The 16,592-nt window shown below is 39.3% G+C and overlaps 2 protein-coding genes across 3 annotated transcripts in view; both read right to left on the bottom strand.

The window, feature by feature from the left end:
- Nucleotides 1–7,222, bottom strand: part of GRHL1 (grainyhead like transcription factor 1) — a 51,964-nt gene extending 44,742 nt beyond the window's left edge. Inside the window, exon 1 of the mRNA XM_056343345.1 lies at nt 7,119–7,222. Coding sequence (XP_056199320.1) covers nt 7,119–7,123 — 5 coding nt within the window. The 5' untranslated portion in view covers nt 7,124–7,222. The remainder of the gene's footprint in view (nt 1–7,118) is intronic.
- Nucleotides 4,314–16,592, bottom strand: part of TAF1B (TATA-box binding protein associated factor, RNA polymerase I subunit B) — a 53,490-nt gene continuing 41,211 nt past the window's right edge. For both annotated transcript variants that reach the window (XM_056343342.1, XM_056343343.1), the window contains exons 12-15: nt 14,295–14,385; nt 13,775–13,845; nt 11,414–11,639; nt 4,314–7,233 (exon numbers count right to left, since the gene is read on the bottom strand). In XM_056343342.1, coding sequence (XP_056199317.1) covers nt 7,041–7,233; nt 11,414–11,639; nt 13,775–13,845; nt 14,295–14,385 — 581 coding nt within the window. In that variant the 3' untranslated portion in view covers nt 4,314–7,040. The remainder of the gene's footprint in view (nt 7,234–11,413; nt 11,640–13,774; nt 13,846–14,294; nt 14,386–16,592) is intronic.

The raw sequence follows: 16,592 nt of genomic DNA, 5'->3' as shown, positions 1-16,592 counted from the left end.
GAAAATTTCTTATCTGTTCTCTCATACAACCCCCCCCCCCCCCCCCGTAATCCAATAAAGATGTCAGAAAGTTAAATTTTTCCAAGCAAGTGTAACTTGCTTCGTTTCTGATACAAGTTACAAAGCCAGCTCAAAATGGGAAGTACTGGGAAGGACTGCTAACTTTCTCAGGTGTCATTCACTCCTCACACTCCCTGCTTCTGTTCATAGAATTCTAGGATGTGCAGACACAATCTCTGCATTTTGGCACACATGCACACTTTTCATTAACAATATAATACTACCCTGTAGCTGTAAGTGACCCAGATGCAGTATGTGCTGCAGTTCAGTCACATGTTTACATTGCACCCAAACTGCTAAAATCTTAGTAATGTGCCACGCTTGGTATTTCTACTGAACTAGAATTTACCATGTTTTTATTCCAAATATGTCAAAACTGTTGCCTCTGCAAAAGGGATGGCTTTTCTTAACAGCCTGATCCGCTGATGAAAACTTAGTTATCGACATAGCGATCACTTCCACATTCAGGAGACAATGATATAAACACCGGATTGTGACACCACTGACTAATCTGCCGGTCACAATCTAGACTCTGTAACACCACTTGTAGGTGTATTTCTGTGATGTCACTATCTGGGTTGCATCATCGCTGAATAAAATCAGGCAAGAAGCGCAAAGGGATTTAGGAGAGCTTTGGCTCAGGCATAAAGCTATGCCAGCCTCGTGTGGCAGCGCTCTGGCAGGGCTTCCCTTGCCATGCGCCGACTGGCGTTCCTTCCACTTCTTCCCTCATTCAGCCCTTTCACCCTGATGTCACTGCTCTCCCCCACCTCTCATGCCCTTCCCTTTACCTTTCGCTCTGCCTCAGGCCTGCCTGCAGTATTCTCCTTCCCTTCTCCTATTCGTTTTCCCTTTTGAATGGATTCCACTTGAAACACGCAAGGAACCCCACCGAACTCACGCGCCATTTGCAACCATCTGGCCGAGCGCTGTCTCAACATGCTTGCACCTCTCCCCAGTCTGTCTTTTGACATCGCTATCTAGAGAACCTGGGATTTATTCTGGACAAGGATTAGCTACTGTTATGACTTACCTAACAAATAAGGTTTTAAAATCTCATACCCGATAATTATCATCTACATGCACTGGCCATTCACACCTGTGTAATAAACAAACAAGTTGCATCATGTTTGTAACAGTACTTTTTGATTTCACAAAATGCAGCAGGGAGTCAAAACAAAATACTTTGCACTTAATCTGAACCCCTGAGATGGAAGGGCCAGGTGACAGAGCTGGCTGTGAAGAGCAGTGAATCTTCTACACTCGCCATTACAGAGCACACCAGACGAGCTTTTCTTTCCAGCAGCAGGCCTGTGGTCCACTAATGACAGAGCTGGAAAAGAAAGCCTGAAGCTGATCACTGACCCCCACAGAACAAGCCTGAAGGCATCAAAGGGCTGAAAAAAAAAAAAAAAAAAAAAGCCCAGGCAGGGGTTCATGAACTCCCTAGGAAGTGAGGTGAAAGCAGGCACAGTGGGAAGAAATGGAAAGACAACCGACAGTGGAAAAGGGGGCTGGAATGGGAAGATGGAAAAAGCTGGGGGGGGAAGGGTAAATAAACAAATGAAAGCATAACGAGTGAAATACAGAATGGGGAAATTAAATAAAGAGTTCGCTTTTCACATCAGTCACATCCCTATACGCAACATTGCAGGCAATCCTTAAAGCTTCCCCTTTTGATTCTGCATTTTGCACTAAAGATAACGTAGGCACTGTTGAGAGCACACAGATTATTCAGAGGCAGGACAGTAGCTCCATCAGCCTGACTGAGGACATAAAACATAAATTAACCAGTTTTGCAGCACCCTGTGTATTAAAAGTCAGCATGAAACCTTGAAATTTATCGATGATAAAATCTTTAGCATGTTATCCAGTCTCACTGAGCATTTATCATCTCTACTCAATATTGCGCTTCCTCTGGGTTTGACTTCTGCGTACACAGGTCCTGCCACACAGGCTGATAGCAGTGCAGCAAGAGAACAGCGCGTGCAGCATTTTCACTGCGTGCTGTTCTCTGCCTAATCTGCTTTGCTCCACAGCACGGAAGCCACCCAGCTGCCCGCTTAGGAGTTACGAACACCACAGACCTCAGTTCAGTAAACAAAAATGTTTTGTCACAGTTTTGTATCAAACGTAAGCACAACTTACTGTGTGGATGAGATCCAGGGCCAGGTGGATTGCTTCACACCCTAGCGTCAGAGCAAACTGCAAGCGGCGGTCACAGCGAGCCCTGCTGCACTGAGCTGCGGGACCATGGTCGAAGTCACGCTCAGAGAAGCACGGGACCCAGCCTGCCTTCGGACGTGAAGCCTGTCTAGCTTGTGAGGAGCTGACAGCTCATCAGGAACTCACTAGCTCTGCAGTTCAATATCTAGACCTTGAGAGCCAGGGCACTTGGACATAGTTTTAGGACGCTCTTCCCTGGGCCTGTAAGGAGGTGCTGTCTTCACCCTTGTCTCTTGCAGCAGCCTCTGCTCCGCACCCCTCAGGCAGCCCTGTCAGAGTGCCATTGCAGGCGTCCGCCATGAAAAGGCAGCACAGAAGCAGCCCAGGATCGAGACCAAGCTACTGGATCACAGCATACACACCAAACACACTCGGTGGCATTCTGATGAGGCAACGGCAGGGTCTGAGCAAAGCCACTGCTAGAACAACAGGGTGGTCTGTGAGCAGACACAGAATATTCCTACGATGCAGAGCAGCCATGCGAGATTATCAGAGGAGCGTGCTTGTATTTCCTTTTAAAACTACCTGATGTCAACTGCTGGAGGCAGAGCGTAACGCTGAGGATCGGGGAGGAGTATTGTGGCTCTGGAAATGCTGCCATTAGCAGTTGTACAAGGGCAGCTACACCCTCACGTGAGAACACAAGCATTCATCATCTCCCGTTCTGCCAATCCTTACTCTCTTGTTCACTGTTTCAGCATCACAAGCAGCAGCGAGGAAAACTCTTTCACGTATGCCTGTTTCCACATCTTGGCATCCCCTTTATGCTGTCCCTCATCTAATCTGGCCAAGAACAAAGGAGCTTCACATGTGAGGAGCAACAAGGCCAGTAACCCCCGAGGAGGTACTGGAAAGCAAGCATTTTGCATTTAGAGCATGAGCAAATGCAGCAAGAGATACTGCTTTGACCAATCTACATACTAACATACTCAGCCAGGAAGTAAGTATGATCATATGTGCTAGGAAGCCCATCTCATTTTGGGTCAAAATACAAGATTCATTAAGCAGAACTATCCTGACTCTTTCCACCTATGAAGCAGCATAAAACTTCACCAGATATGGGGAAAGGACAGATGAACTAGGGAGAAGACACCTTATTCAGGGACTTAACATTTTCAGACTTATCCCAAAATCCCCGTGGGTCCTGGCTCTTTTACTTCCAGCCCTGCAAAAGCACCCTCTTGACAACTTACCACAAATACCCTGAAATAATTTTTCAGGACCATCGACAAAAGTCTTGTTTGTCCATAAAGAGAGAAAAGTCATTTTAAGGAAGGAAGCTTTGAGATTTCCAAGTTATGAGAAAGAGAGTTATTCATTCTGTTGCCTGCAACATCGCACAAAGCTTTCTCAAATCTTCCAACCGTTTCAGGGGTCATGCTAAAAATGGGTTAGGAAGATGTAATGACAGTGAAGCCCGTACAACACACTATGGCCAATAAATTAGACTACCATCGCTTGCAGGCATTGGGCTTTGCTGATTCTCATTGCCTGGTTAAATCGGGTTCAGGGTCCTCACACTCCATGTTAAGAGGTTAAGGGGAAAGTCAAACATCTCTCCTTCGTATCTGGAAAACAGTAAAACCTTTAAAAAGAAAAATGTATTAAAAAGAAAAAAAGACTGAGTCTAAGCTGATACTGACAATGCAGTCACACTGCAGTAGTGAAAAACTAGTAAGGTTTACTAGTAAGGTAAAACATCGATTCTGCTGAAGGCTGTATCTTTCAAAAGAGAATGAGATATCTGCCATATTTCTCCACTGAAACAACAGAAAGGTTGCATTAATTAGGAGAATTCATAAAGCAAGGTTACTAAGAAAAAAACCCGGTGTGTTAAAATATAACACACAAACTAGGAGAAAGCCTAAATTCACTTAAGAAGGCACATCAAGGTCTCAGAATAACTGACTTGCTATTGTCTAACTTAATTGTTTAACTATTCTAAGTCTTCTCAAAATATACTGTTTTAAAAGTTCAATCTAAAAAAAAACCCACTTGCCTTTATACTTAAGAACTCTCATTCAACATTTAAAGCAAGAAAACCCCCCAAACTGATTCTCTTTATTTAAAATTTTCATGGGAAGAGGTACAAAAAAGTAGCTATCAGAAAGCTGAGCTTTATTTGGGCATTTTCAGCAAATACTCACAGAAAGGAGCTGTAACTTAAAAGTAGATAGAAGAGGTGGTTGGAACTGCTGAATTGCAGCAGACACCCTAGCCTTCAGCTATCTGCCGGTAGCTGTCTGTTCAACCAGTGTGGCTCCACCTCAGGGTTGTATTAACTGGACCCAAAGTAGTTGTCCCAAGAGAGCTCTCAACCACACTTCGCTGAAGATAAGGCACTCTTTGTGGCTCGTCAGCTTCTTAAACATCATTACTCCAACATAAGTGTTGATTGATTAAACTGGATAGAACTAACATTAAGTATTTTAGGGGCACACCCTTTACTTTTAAATCTGACTCTTAACCTATGTGTCCAGAAGGCACATGGCTCTTGATGATTAACTGCAAGCTTTACTCCAGTTTATTAAAGTACATCCTTAATTTATTCTAACATCTAAGGGAGCTTTGTTACGTTTGTAACAATGTAACAATGAGCCCAGTATTTTTAATTTATGAAGCTGAGATTTTACTAGTACAGTACTTTTAAAAGAAAGGTGTACCTATAATTAAGTGCATAAGTCTTTCAAATAAAGACTTCTGAATTAAATGAAACCTTTATGTCTAACAGGGTGTCTTTTAGATAGTTAATTCAAAACTTTACCAGATATTGTTGGAAAAAGAATAAGACACTTTCAGTTGCTTAAGCAAGCATTGTTGAAAACAGTGACAATGTGTATTACACTTTTGTAGATTTTTAACTGATACAAATACTAATCCAGAACAAGAATGAATAATTTTACCAAATATTTACAAACTTTAGTAATTCACTCAGGTAAGGTCAAACATAATAGATGGTAGCTAATTTTAAAACACAAACACTAGACACAAGATGAGATTCAAATTGTTGTATTCCGAGTCCATTAACGTAAACATCAGTTCAAGACACGTCGTCAAAGTCTGTTGTCATGTTGTGCTAGATACCTCAGATTTAGACATACTGAACTATAGCTACTTATGAAATCTCGAAAAAAATAGAACACTTAACAACTCAGTCTGCTCTTTCCTCTTCCCCCATCAAGCACAGTTTAGCTCTGTATGGCTAAAACTATGCCTTCTCATTTGCATGTTACAATCACACTATAGGACCATTGCTCTCAATACCTGTTCTACCATAACTACTTAAAATACCTGAAAAAGTAAAAACTCCCACCTGAAGTGTGTCTTCTTTATCACCTTAGATCAGGACACCATGCTTAATTACCTCCTGCCTCTGCTGAGCCAGTGAAGCCTCCTGGTTTGCCAGTATTTCCAATTGACTATTACAATTTACCTTTAATAGTCCTGTCTGCTCTACCCATGCTCGAAACACTACTTTATCACTTTGCTCCAGAGAGGTATAGCAGCATTTCTCCTCCCCTATTAATTCACCTGTTTCAAATTTTTAGACAACCCTTCCATCACACTCAGAGTCTACTCGTTGGACTGATTACCTTCCCAGATTACACCTCACTGAAGCCCTTGCTCAGGAAGGAAGGTATTACTCTTTTATGTCTGCAGACACCATTTTTTCTTGTTTATAATAAAGCTTAGAAACAACTGTTGATTTTGGCTTTGATCAAATATATTTGGCAACTTCTGTACTCCATACTGATGGTCGGAATCACTGAATTTTATTTAATTCAACTGAAAGCAGCATTATTCATCTGGCTATCTACTCAACATCTCTGTTCAACATATGTATATGTTATGGTGTCTTTAATGTAGTGGCAGCACCCAACTTCATTTACACGTTGTCTGGGATAGCTGAAAACACAGTGCATAAATAAGATTGAACATGAGAAACTGGCAGAATGGCTGAGGCACAAGCTACTGAAGATGCTGGATTATAAAGCAGTCAGAAGAAATTCAAATGACAGTAGCCTTGCAAAAGAAGAATGGCAGGAAAACCTGGCAGTCACCGTTGCACAAGAAATAGGATGGGCAGTCCCAGGTATAAAAGTAGCTGCAAAATCTGTGAAGCCTGAAGTGGAACATGGACCTGAAAAGTGTTAACTTGAATGAGAGGCTCAGACATAAAAAGGAGACTGGGAGATACACAAGATGCTAGCAAATTTAGAAAACAGTGCCAGAGTTGCTCCAGAACAGTCTGTTTAGAAACAATGACTAAAAAACTCACTGCAGTGAAAACATCAACCAACTGCTCCTTGTACTTGTTAACACACTATTTCACAACAAAGTAAACATAACTTTCTCAAAATATATTTGCTGCCATACAACAGTAGGTAAAAAAATAGATAATATTTTAATTGCAAAGTCTCACAGTGTAATTAGATCTTAATGTGCTGTCCACAATATATACAATTATACCAAAAAATGGCAAATTTCATAGCTTCCTGTTGGCGCTCACGCAAAGTGAGGAAATAAATTGTGATAAACTGTTACCTTGGTAACTTTCCCAGCTGAAGACCGGTGACTTAAAATACAGATAAAATGACACTACAAGTTAAGTACAGTAGTAGAGCTCAGCGCTACTATCCTAACAAAGAACTTCCATGCAGGCAAAAGGATCAGTGTAGGTTTAGACGTAATACCGTGGCTTGGGATCCAACCAACTAATTTACAAGGGTTTAATACTGTTATTTTTAGTCTTTTTACTTCCTTATACCTGCACTATATTTTGGCTTTTTAAAGACTTTTTTATTAAAAAGTTTCTGTTCTATAGCACAGACCTCATCGTGGATATAAGAGGGTTGTATCCTCAGAAGAAAGGAGAATAATTTTAGTACAAAATGGTAACTCTGGGGGAAGTCCACTTCTCTGTAATGAGCCAGATGACCACACAATCTGAAAAGAAAGAGGGGGAAAAAATGCACCCGAAATTACAAGTGTATTTAGTATTTAGCTAGCATTCATATTTTCGATTGTAATTACAGGAAAATTCTACATGTTTCCAACAACATAAATCACAATTCTGGCCTACAATGTCGATTCTGTGAAGTGATCTCCTCCTGCAAAACCCTCAAGTAGAGGATTGGACCAAGACATGTTCAGAGGTGGTGCAGACACAGTAAGAAGGAAAAGCCTGTAGAGCTTCTTGCACTATGAATCAGGATCACACTCAACCAGTTCAATACATTCTTTGCCTTTCAGGACCAAAATGAACCAGTGTTTGTTCTGCCAGCTTTTAGCAAGCGTAGCAAAGTGTGAAAATGGCTACCTTACTCTATTTTTAAAGTTCCTAAGACTATCCAATGAAGACATCCAGGCTCTTTTCTGTGTTCTTTGCCCACACTCTCCACAGGGTCCCTTCTCTTCTTCTTGACACTATGCCATGAGATTATAACCCATCTGTTTCTTGTCCATTGCCTTTGTGTGCTAAATATAAACTACCTGTCTAAAAACGAAAGAGAAAAGCTAAGTTCAGGTCAGTAGAGTAACACAGGAAACACTGGGGCAAACAATGACCAGGTCGACAGAAAGTAATGAGTGCCATTAGCAGCCTTCTGCTTAATTATTTTGTAGCTCTCATGGTGAAGATATTAATGAAAACGATGAGGTCATTTTATTGATGAAGTATACAATGAAAACAGCAAACTGGACTTGCTGGTAACAAGTGTCAGACTGAACAAAAGATGACACAGAGGACAGACTGCAGAGAGAGCTCTGTAAACATTAAGTTCAGCGACTTAGGTTGTAAAAACACCCTGTTCTGGGTTAGCATCAAATTTGGTTTTATTATTAGTGGGAAGTTTAAAATAGTAGAAGTTCCAGCTGTTTCAATTTTTAAAAAAATCTTTTACATTGATATGGGGATTCAGGTGCTATTCATCCCAAGTCCTATGCATCTTCCAGCTTACTAGGTACTGCCCTGGCATGTGGAGCGGCAGAGTTTAAAGTTTCCCCTCTGTCTGATTCAGAGCAGCAGTCTTAAATATTCACCAGAACAAGGACTAGAATCTGTCTGTCCCAATTTATGGGCAAGTGTGCTAATTACTAGACTATAGAATCATTTGCTTGCTCCCTCTGGCCCAACAAATATTTACATTTTACCTCAAACTGGAGGCACAGACAGACCCGCCTTGGAGTGCCATGCAAGCCACGCTTTGGGGAGCAGAGTCTTCATTTAAAGCCTCCCAAAATCTGGCAGACTGGAAATTTAAAACTAGGTCTCTCACGTCTTACATCCCATCCTCTGCCCTACCTTATGTTCCCTGAAAGCTGCCAGCTACTTCCTAGAAAAACTAAATTAAATCGGACATTTCACAGGCATCAGAATGAACTAGCTGACCCCACAACCCAATGTGCTGGCTAAATTCAAACTTCATTGAGAAACGTTGGCTGCATCAAATCTTAATTTTTGGGTTAAATAAGACACCTTGCTATGTTCTAGTCAACCCTGAGATTCAGCAGTTACAGCTCTTATAACAATTTAGGTGTCAAATCTCAGTTTCCACTGGGAGGGCAGGGGACTGATGATGTATATTCTGAGGCAAATGCTTAATTACATCAATACGGTAAAGCACCTATTTGATTAGCTGGAATTACACTTTTCACAAAAGCACCTAAACACACACATTTTTGCCCCTTCTTGTGCTATTTTTGTGCTATTTTGTACCCTAAAAGCATCTCTGAAGAGCCAAAAAAAAAATTCCAGGCTATTTTAAATTTAATTTAATTTAATTTAAATATTAAGGGAAATCCATTTTTCCTCAACATCTTGCACACATTGTAATACCTCATCATACACAGAATCATTTAGGTTGGAAAAGACCTTTAAGATTATCATGTCCAACCGTAAAATGCCTATCGCCTAATCTTCTATACCAAATCAATTTAGAATCCAGTTTGAAACTGAAAGTTTTAAAATAAAAGAAAATGTAAAAGCATTTCACTATTTGGCTGATCTCAGCTTTGCCAACACTGAAATCATACTTTAGTCCTAGAATTAAAGCATTTCAGCAGTCCCAGTTAAGCTACGCTTATTTTTAGAGAAAGAGAATCTGTACGTTTGTTTTTAGTTCTATTATACATACACACTTGCACAGGATAAACCCTCATATCTGAGGGAGTAGATGTTGTTTTCCAAAGTTAAACAAGTGTCAGATGTATAATTAACTACTTGCATTGCAAATGATATAATGGGAAATTTAACCGGTAAGAATTTAAATTCAAATCTTGTTCCATGGATGCTGTGACAGTTTGCCATTAACATTTTAATATATTACATATGAAAATGTAGGCTTAAAAACAGACTTTGCATGAAAGATTATTCACACAAACATACAGCAAAATATCCACTCATTCAGTGTGTACATAAGATTTACGCAAATTTGTGGTAAAAGGATTATTACCTCTCCTCCCTTCAAAAAAAAAAAAAAAAAAAAAAGGTTCTTATTCATACAAAAGAATGAATCCACACAGCCAAAGCTCTTGTAATATAACACTGTGCTTACATTATTCCAGCCCATTTCTGTCATGGTGGATATGTGAAAGGTAATGTGAAAAAGAAAATAAGGATAAGCAAACAAATCTACTGAGAGACAGAAAAGACTGCGTACATGTAAAAGCCAGTTACTTTCATGGGGAATGTTTAATGTTTAAAAAATCAGGAATGTATCACTAAGACTCTGTAGGGGCTATTCTCTCTTCAGCATGCCCATAAATCTTCATGTTACATACTTCTGAATATCTAAGATGTTAGTCAATGCACTAATGAAATCTCATTTCACTTTTAACGTAACCCAGCCTCCCTTCTGAAAAACATGCTCCAATTGCACACATGAGAAACTCAGGAAAATCCAAGCCATCTGCAAAGTCCCCCTTTTTCACTGATACTCACCGTACATACCTCTTCTGGATTAGGGTTTCATGATACAACCAATGGCAGAACCAAAGGCTGGTGTGTGACCCAGAAGCTGTATCTACACCACCCACTACTCATCTAAACTAGGGAGTTTATGAGAAACACTAATTTAGGTATTTCCTACTCCTTGGACTAACTGCTGCCTAACACCCTACGCTCACTCAGCAGGGCTTTTGCTTTCTGTGTCTGGCCATGGTTGTCTGCCAGCACCCACCAACTAGAAAACTCACCAGTTTCTGCAGAATTTGACACAAGAGGAGTAGGTATCAAAGGAAGAGTGAGAGTTAGAAACAAATCAGGCAAATAGTTAAATATCCATATAACTTTGTACAAGGCTGGATTAGCTGGACTCTCATTCTCCTTGCTACTTAGGTCCTTTAAAGAAAATAATTTTACTAACAAATAGCACAACTGTTTTGATATACCCATAATTGGGGGAAAAGAAATAAATTCCTTTTCAATTGGGAACGGTTCTCCAGTAAAGACACTAAAATTCCTTAGTAGCAAAAAATCTTTTCCCATATTTCTTTTACTTTTCTAGTAAAATACATCTTTTACTTTTCTGCTTGCAAAAAATACAACTGTTGATTGGCGATATGCTTAGAGAAATAGTATTAAAGTCCTTTTCACTTGTAATTTTTTTTGTAAAAAATATGTTCTGGAGGCATTAATTGCCTGCTTATTTGAACTCTGACTGCTAATTTTAACTTTAATTTTGATCAAGGCCACCACAAAAGCAGTATAAGGATTTAGAAAATTCATTTCCTATGTTTTGTGGGGGGTCAGGAAGAAAGCAAATAGAACCATTTTCCCATTGTCTGGAGAGCTGTGGCGCAAGTTTTTTCCAAAATACTGTGAAGAAGGAAGTAAACTGAGTATTTGTATCTAGCTGCTACTCCTGCCATGTGACTCTAGTTGTTAATTTTGTCTCATCTCCTCTCTTCTCAAAAGCTCACTTTGATCACTCTTCATATTACAATTTGTCTACTCCCAATCCAAGATGAACCATTCCCACACACCTCTTTCTACAAATGATTTTAACTATATCTGAATACATAGCTGTGTACACCCCCCCATACCTGTCATTTGTAAAAAATACATATATGGCTCTTTACTTTCAGAACTTTCCAAAATGTATTTAACAAAAATTTGAATACTTACTTCTCAGTACATAGTTTCAGTGTACACAGCCAATAGTCAGAGTTCATGGCTGTAAGTACACCACATTTTTCTTGCAAAATTCCCTTCAGGCTATGCCCGTGAAAACAGCTCCCATCTGTGTTTTCTTCAGACCAACTTAACTGAAAACTTGAAGGATTTGGCTTTTCAGCAGGTTGCACTGAACCAGACAGCTTGCCAAACTGATTTTGTAGATTCACAACCATTTCTGTACAAACAACAACAAAAAAAAAAACACCAAGGCAAAAGTATTAAGTATTAGAATATTTTTTAGAGGTGATTAATACAGGAAGAAAACAGGGTATTTGTGTCTTCCCTCCCCCCCCTTCTTTCTGTTTCTTTTTTTCTTTAAACCTCTGCGTTGAATACTGAGAAACCTTAAAGGTCTGTATGTTCTCTCCCCCATTTAAAGCTCAACTCTGTCACATGTTTTAGGGAAAGATTTTTAAAGATAATTCAAAATGCCATGTCTTTCATACCTAATGACATTAACACTGGGGCACTCCAAAACCATTCCCCCAAGTAAAACCTGTGCAATCCATTTGATACTGCCTGTATTTTTATGCTGATAGAAAACACATGCCAGGATGCCTTTTGCTGTATTTACCTGGTTGTATGCTATCTCTCAGACCTGCTAAGATTTTTTAAGTAGTTTCCTGTGTATCAGAATTAAGGAAGCTTGGTTTCGTACACATCCAGACTTAAGGTTAAGCTTTTCATAGTGAAATTTTTGCTGCAGAAAACTATTTTGTTGGAAAAAAAACAACAGAACTACTCCACCTTTCCCCACTACTAGTGAAAGAATGACAAACTTTCAGAAGTTACTGAGGCTAAGAAGGCAAAGAAGGTGTGATGATAGATGAACACACACAATATGACCACCTAAGACTTGTTCTCCTAGGATAAAAAGCAGTTTAAAAAACACTGCTGTTGGAACTCCAATTTCTTTTTATGAACTGTACCTGAGCAAACTCATTCATAAACTGGTAAAAAAGCAGAGAAGACATCCTGAAGTAATCCAAGGACTGGGAAGCTTATCTTTCAAGAGGACACTAAGATCTACAATCAAAAACAAAGGCTGAGGAAGGTTTCTGAAAACCTGTATCTGGCACATAAGTGTTCTAAGGCCCTCTCTGTCTCTGCTATTTTAAATTTGGTTTAAGATTAGTATCGCCCAGCTACAATGGCATTATGTGATGTTCCTGCTTGCAATAGCCAGTGGTAAAGCTCTGTAATCTAGAGTGGTCCTCTTCTAGCTCAAAGAGAAGCAGAGCCTGAAGAGGAACCTAGAGTGCCAGAAAGTGACTAACAAAAATAATTATTATTTTTTTCTTATAAATACAGGAATTAATGGGCATCTGAGCAAATGATCAGCTTGAAATAAACAAAGATAAACATGTTTTTCCATGGAACATGACTTGACTGCAGGATGACCTCTATCAAATTTTGAAGATTAAGAATATTCAAAAAAATCCCAATTGCATCCTTGAAAGAGAAAACCAACATGAGTTATTCAAACCAAATAAAATTATACAACTTGTTTAGAAGTGCCTGAACCAGTCACTTCCAGAAAATGGAAGAGTACGTAAAGGGAAAAAAACATCACCTGCCACACTGAACACCTCTCTCCAAATATCTGTTACTTAATAGATACTATTAAATGCAGAACGAGGCACTTCAGATCTAATTTGGTTAAATAAAATTCTGGTTTCCTGTATTTCCACAGATAAGTGGGTTTCTGTTGTTTTTCTGTTTGCTTTTATGTCAACCTAAACCCCAGTAATTTCTTCTAAGTACTTCTAGAGCTACTGAAATAGATGTACCTGCATTCTGACCACATATAGCTAGCTATTCAAGTAAAGTCATGTTCAGACAAGCCTTCCTCATTTTCTGTAGAAGACTGCAAGGAGGAGTGGGAGAGAACAGGGACATGCAAGGTCAACTGAAGGATATACTGGGATATCCATACCAAGGAAGTAAAGGAGAAAAGGGACAGGAAAGCTATGGAAAACCAACAACAATTCATGAAGATCGTGATTATATTAAAGGCAGCTGACAAACCAGTGAAGACGAGGACACAGTACCCATTCTGAGATGTGGTTCAGTAGGTCATTAGGAAGGCTGGCAAAGGCAGCTTCAGTTAAGCATGAGGAAAATGTCTGAAGAATTCCAGCCATGGGTTTGTAATAGTACTACATTAATTGTACCCAGAGATGAAAGAGAGAAGAACAGGTATTTTAAGACGTAAATGTTATCACAGTCAGGGCTGCAGATTTTCTGTGATGGGAAAAGTTGGATGGGAAAAGATTTCTGTGTTGCTGGGAAGAAGCAATGTTTACTCACGTCTTCTCTTAAGAACTCTAGCTTTCTTCTCGGCTGAATAAAACAGTGGCTTTTCACATCTCCATAGATGCCTACCAGTAAGAGACATAAGAATTATTAAGAAAAAGAAAGCTGGAGCAAACAAGTAAAAGAATAGCAATTTCTTACAAATAATGCTGGAGCTATTCAATTAAAATCAGAATAATCTAATAGTGCTACTAAAAGCCATTGCCTCCCCAGCACCTCAGAAGTCTTTTTTCAGAATAGGCAAACTGAGGCATGTAAGCCTAGATTTACTGTAATGAGTTAACTGTTCAGCTGTGTAAGCTACTTGTCACAGAAATTGCACATTTAATTAATGTGCTGGATAAGCATTATGAATGTAAACAGAAAATTAAGATCGGGACTTAATTGCTCTATTCACCCAAGCTTGATAGATGGAAATGTGCAGCAAATTCCTAACCTTTTTAATTTCTGTGGGGGTCAGGATTTCACATAAAACTGTCTACCTTAAAGAAAAAAGTACTTAAAAACCTCTTACTTTGCGTTTTCTTCATCTAATTTCTTTTGCTTCACATCCAAGGAACATTTTATCACCTTGTACCACTTTTTGAACTCAAAATATGGACTACCTGAATAAAACATACACATTTCAGTTTGGGAAGAAGTGAAAGAAATGTGTAGTACACAGAAGGTGGTCTCCACACAGTTACACCCTGTGTCTTCCACCTCTACACAAACCTATCCTGAATTTCATGCGCTTAAAGAAAACATACTCGATCTAACAATTCTGTAAGAAAGAGAAATGTAGAAATGCAGCGACAGAACAGCGTGTCATTACAAGTGCAAAGAAGCCCCTCAGCTTAGAAGAGATTTCATAGGTTTAGCACAGTTCAAATCTTTTCCCTCTTTTCTGAAAGTTAAGCATAGAGCCTACTTCCTCTCTACAAAATAAACCTGATATCCACTGTGTGAAGTGTCCTTCGCCTGTCTGAAAGTTGACTTTAAGGCATTAATGAAACTATACATCAAGCTTAGACTTAAACAAGTAAGATCTGAACAAGCTCAGATGTAAAATTTCAAGCAGTTTCATCAACTCCCTGCTACCTATGTCTATCCTACTACCCATGAAACCTTACAGGGCTGGAAAAATATACTAGACAATGGTATTGACTTGGTATCAGCTTTCTGTGTTTTTGAGCACAGTAACTTCATTCGTTGATATGTGAACAGATATTTATCCGCACATGCAAAAATATGAAGGCATATGGCATTCAAGCAGCATGTTTATGATCGATGCTCTAAAGAGGCACAGGACTGAAGTAGACCAACTGGGTACAGTAAGTGTAAGAACTTCGAACAGAACTGTGGTGTAGATTTATATATTTAAAATATAATGAACCCTTATTACCCATGGGTGGATTATCTGCACTGTGAATTAACCAGGCTTTGCATTTCTCCATCACCCCAGCTGCACTGGATGTGATGCTTGCATCGTGCTTAGCTTTGCCAACTAGCTGTTTATACCGTTTTGAAGATGAATATACTGTTCTTAAAATCAAACTTATACACCACTTCTGCATTTTTGCTATTCAGACTACCCTGCTACGGGACAGAAATACAGCAACAGACAAATGAAGAAAGACCCTTCAGTAGTTCTTAAAATTCAAAGGTGTGGAGACGAACTCCTTAAACCCAGAGGTTTAACTAAGTACTCTTAAACCTCTGGGAGGGCAGTTTAGGGGGAGGTGGTGGTGGTGAAAATTTTTATTAAAATTCATATGAATTACTAAGTATCTGTGACTAGCAAAACCATTGTCAGAGACATGATGCTGCACTATAATATCCGTTTACCTGGCCAGTACTGCTAGGTTGACGTTCAGATAGCTGAGCTGACTGGAAAATACACAGCCCTGTGATACACACAGACATATATACAACTCAAGCACAGATTTGGTTTGAACATAAACCATACTGTGTTTGTGGCAGTTCATGGAACACATACACACAAACACGCTAGGTCACTACAGCTGTCTACTGTACAGCTTCTAGTTGGTCTTGAAAAACTGTAGGAGCTGAAATACTATTTTTTTTTTATTTAAGAAATGACTAGAGAAAGGATAGTTAAACTGAGAATGGAGTCAACATAAATTGAATCTTTAAAACTCGGTATTAACCATTATTTATTTCAGCATGCTAACTCGGGAAAATGCCAGAGGCAGTTTTGCGCTCTGGCACTGATCAGTGCTCTAACAGAAATTCTCACATCAGTTCCTCTTTGCAGCTTCTCACCATCACCCATGTCTCCAACATTTTAAGGATAGGGACAACATAACAGAGCATATGGGTCATTTTGCATAGCAGATTTTCAAGTAAAAAAGCAGACTGTTCACTCCCAAGGCCAACGAGACTTGTTAATAAAGAAGAAACCCCATTAAGCCATTAATGACTTTGAGCCTCAGCTTGTAAGCAGTTGCACAACTACTCTTGTCACTATTACGTACTTCAAATTTTCAAGGGAAATAAAAAGGAAAAAACCCCAACAAAGATCCAAAATAAGTCTGAGTATCCACTTGAAAATGAGAATTACCAGTTTCAGTTAACAGTGATGACTACCTCTAGATACAGCAGTAACTGTGCTCGTGCAGTTTTATTACTGTCTTAAATTTTTAGTAAGTAACAGAAGGGTCCCAAAACTGGATGGAAGGCTTAAAAGATAAACTACTCTAATACATCTTTGATCTTATCTTCAGCTGTGATCTGGATCAGGCCATGGAACATCTTCCTGAAGATTTCTAATCTTTGGTTTGGTCTTTTTGCCCTCAAAGAACCATGTTCA

The sequence above is a fragment of the Falco biarmicus genome, chromosome 6, assembly GCF_023638135.1.
Source record: "Falco biarmicus isolate bFalBia1 chromosome 6, bFalBia1.pri, whole genome shotgun sequence".
In the NCBI taxonomy this organism is placed as follows: Eukaryota; Metazoa; Chordata; class Aves; order Falconiformes; family Falconidae; genus Falco; species Falco biarmicus.
Note: the sequence above shows the minus strand (reverse complement) of the source record. Positions and strands in the feature narration are given on the sequence as shown.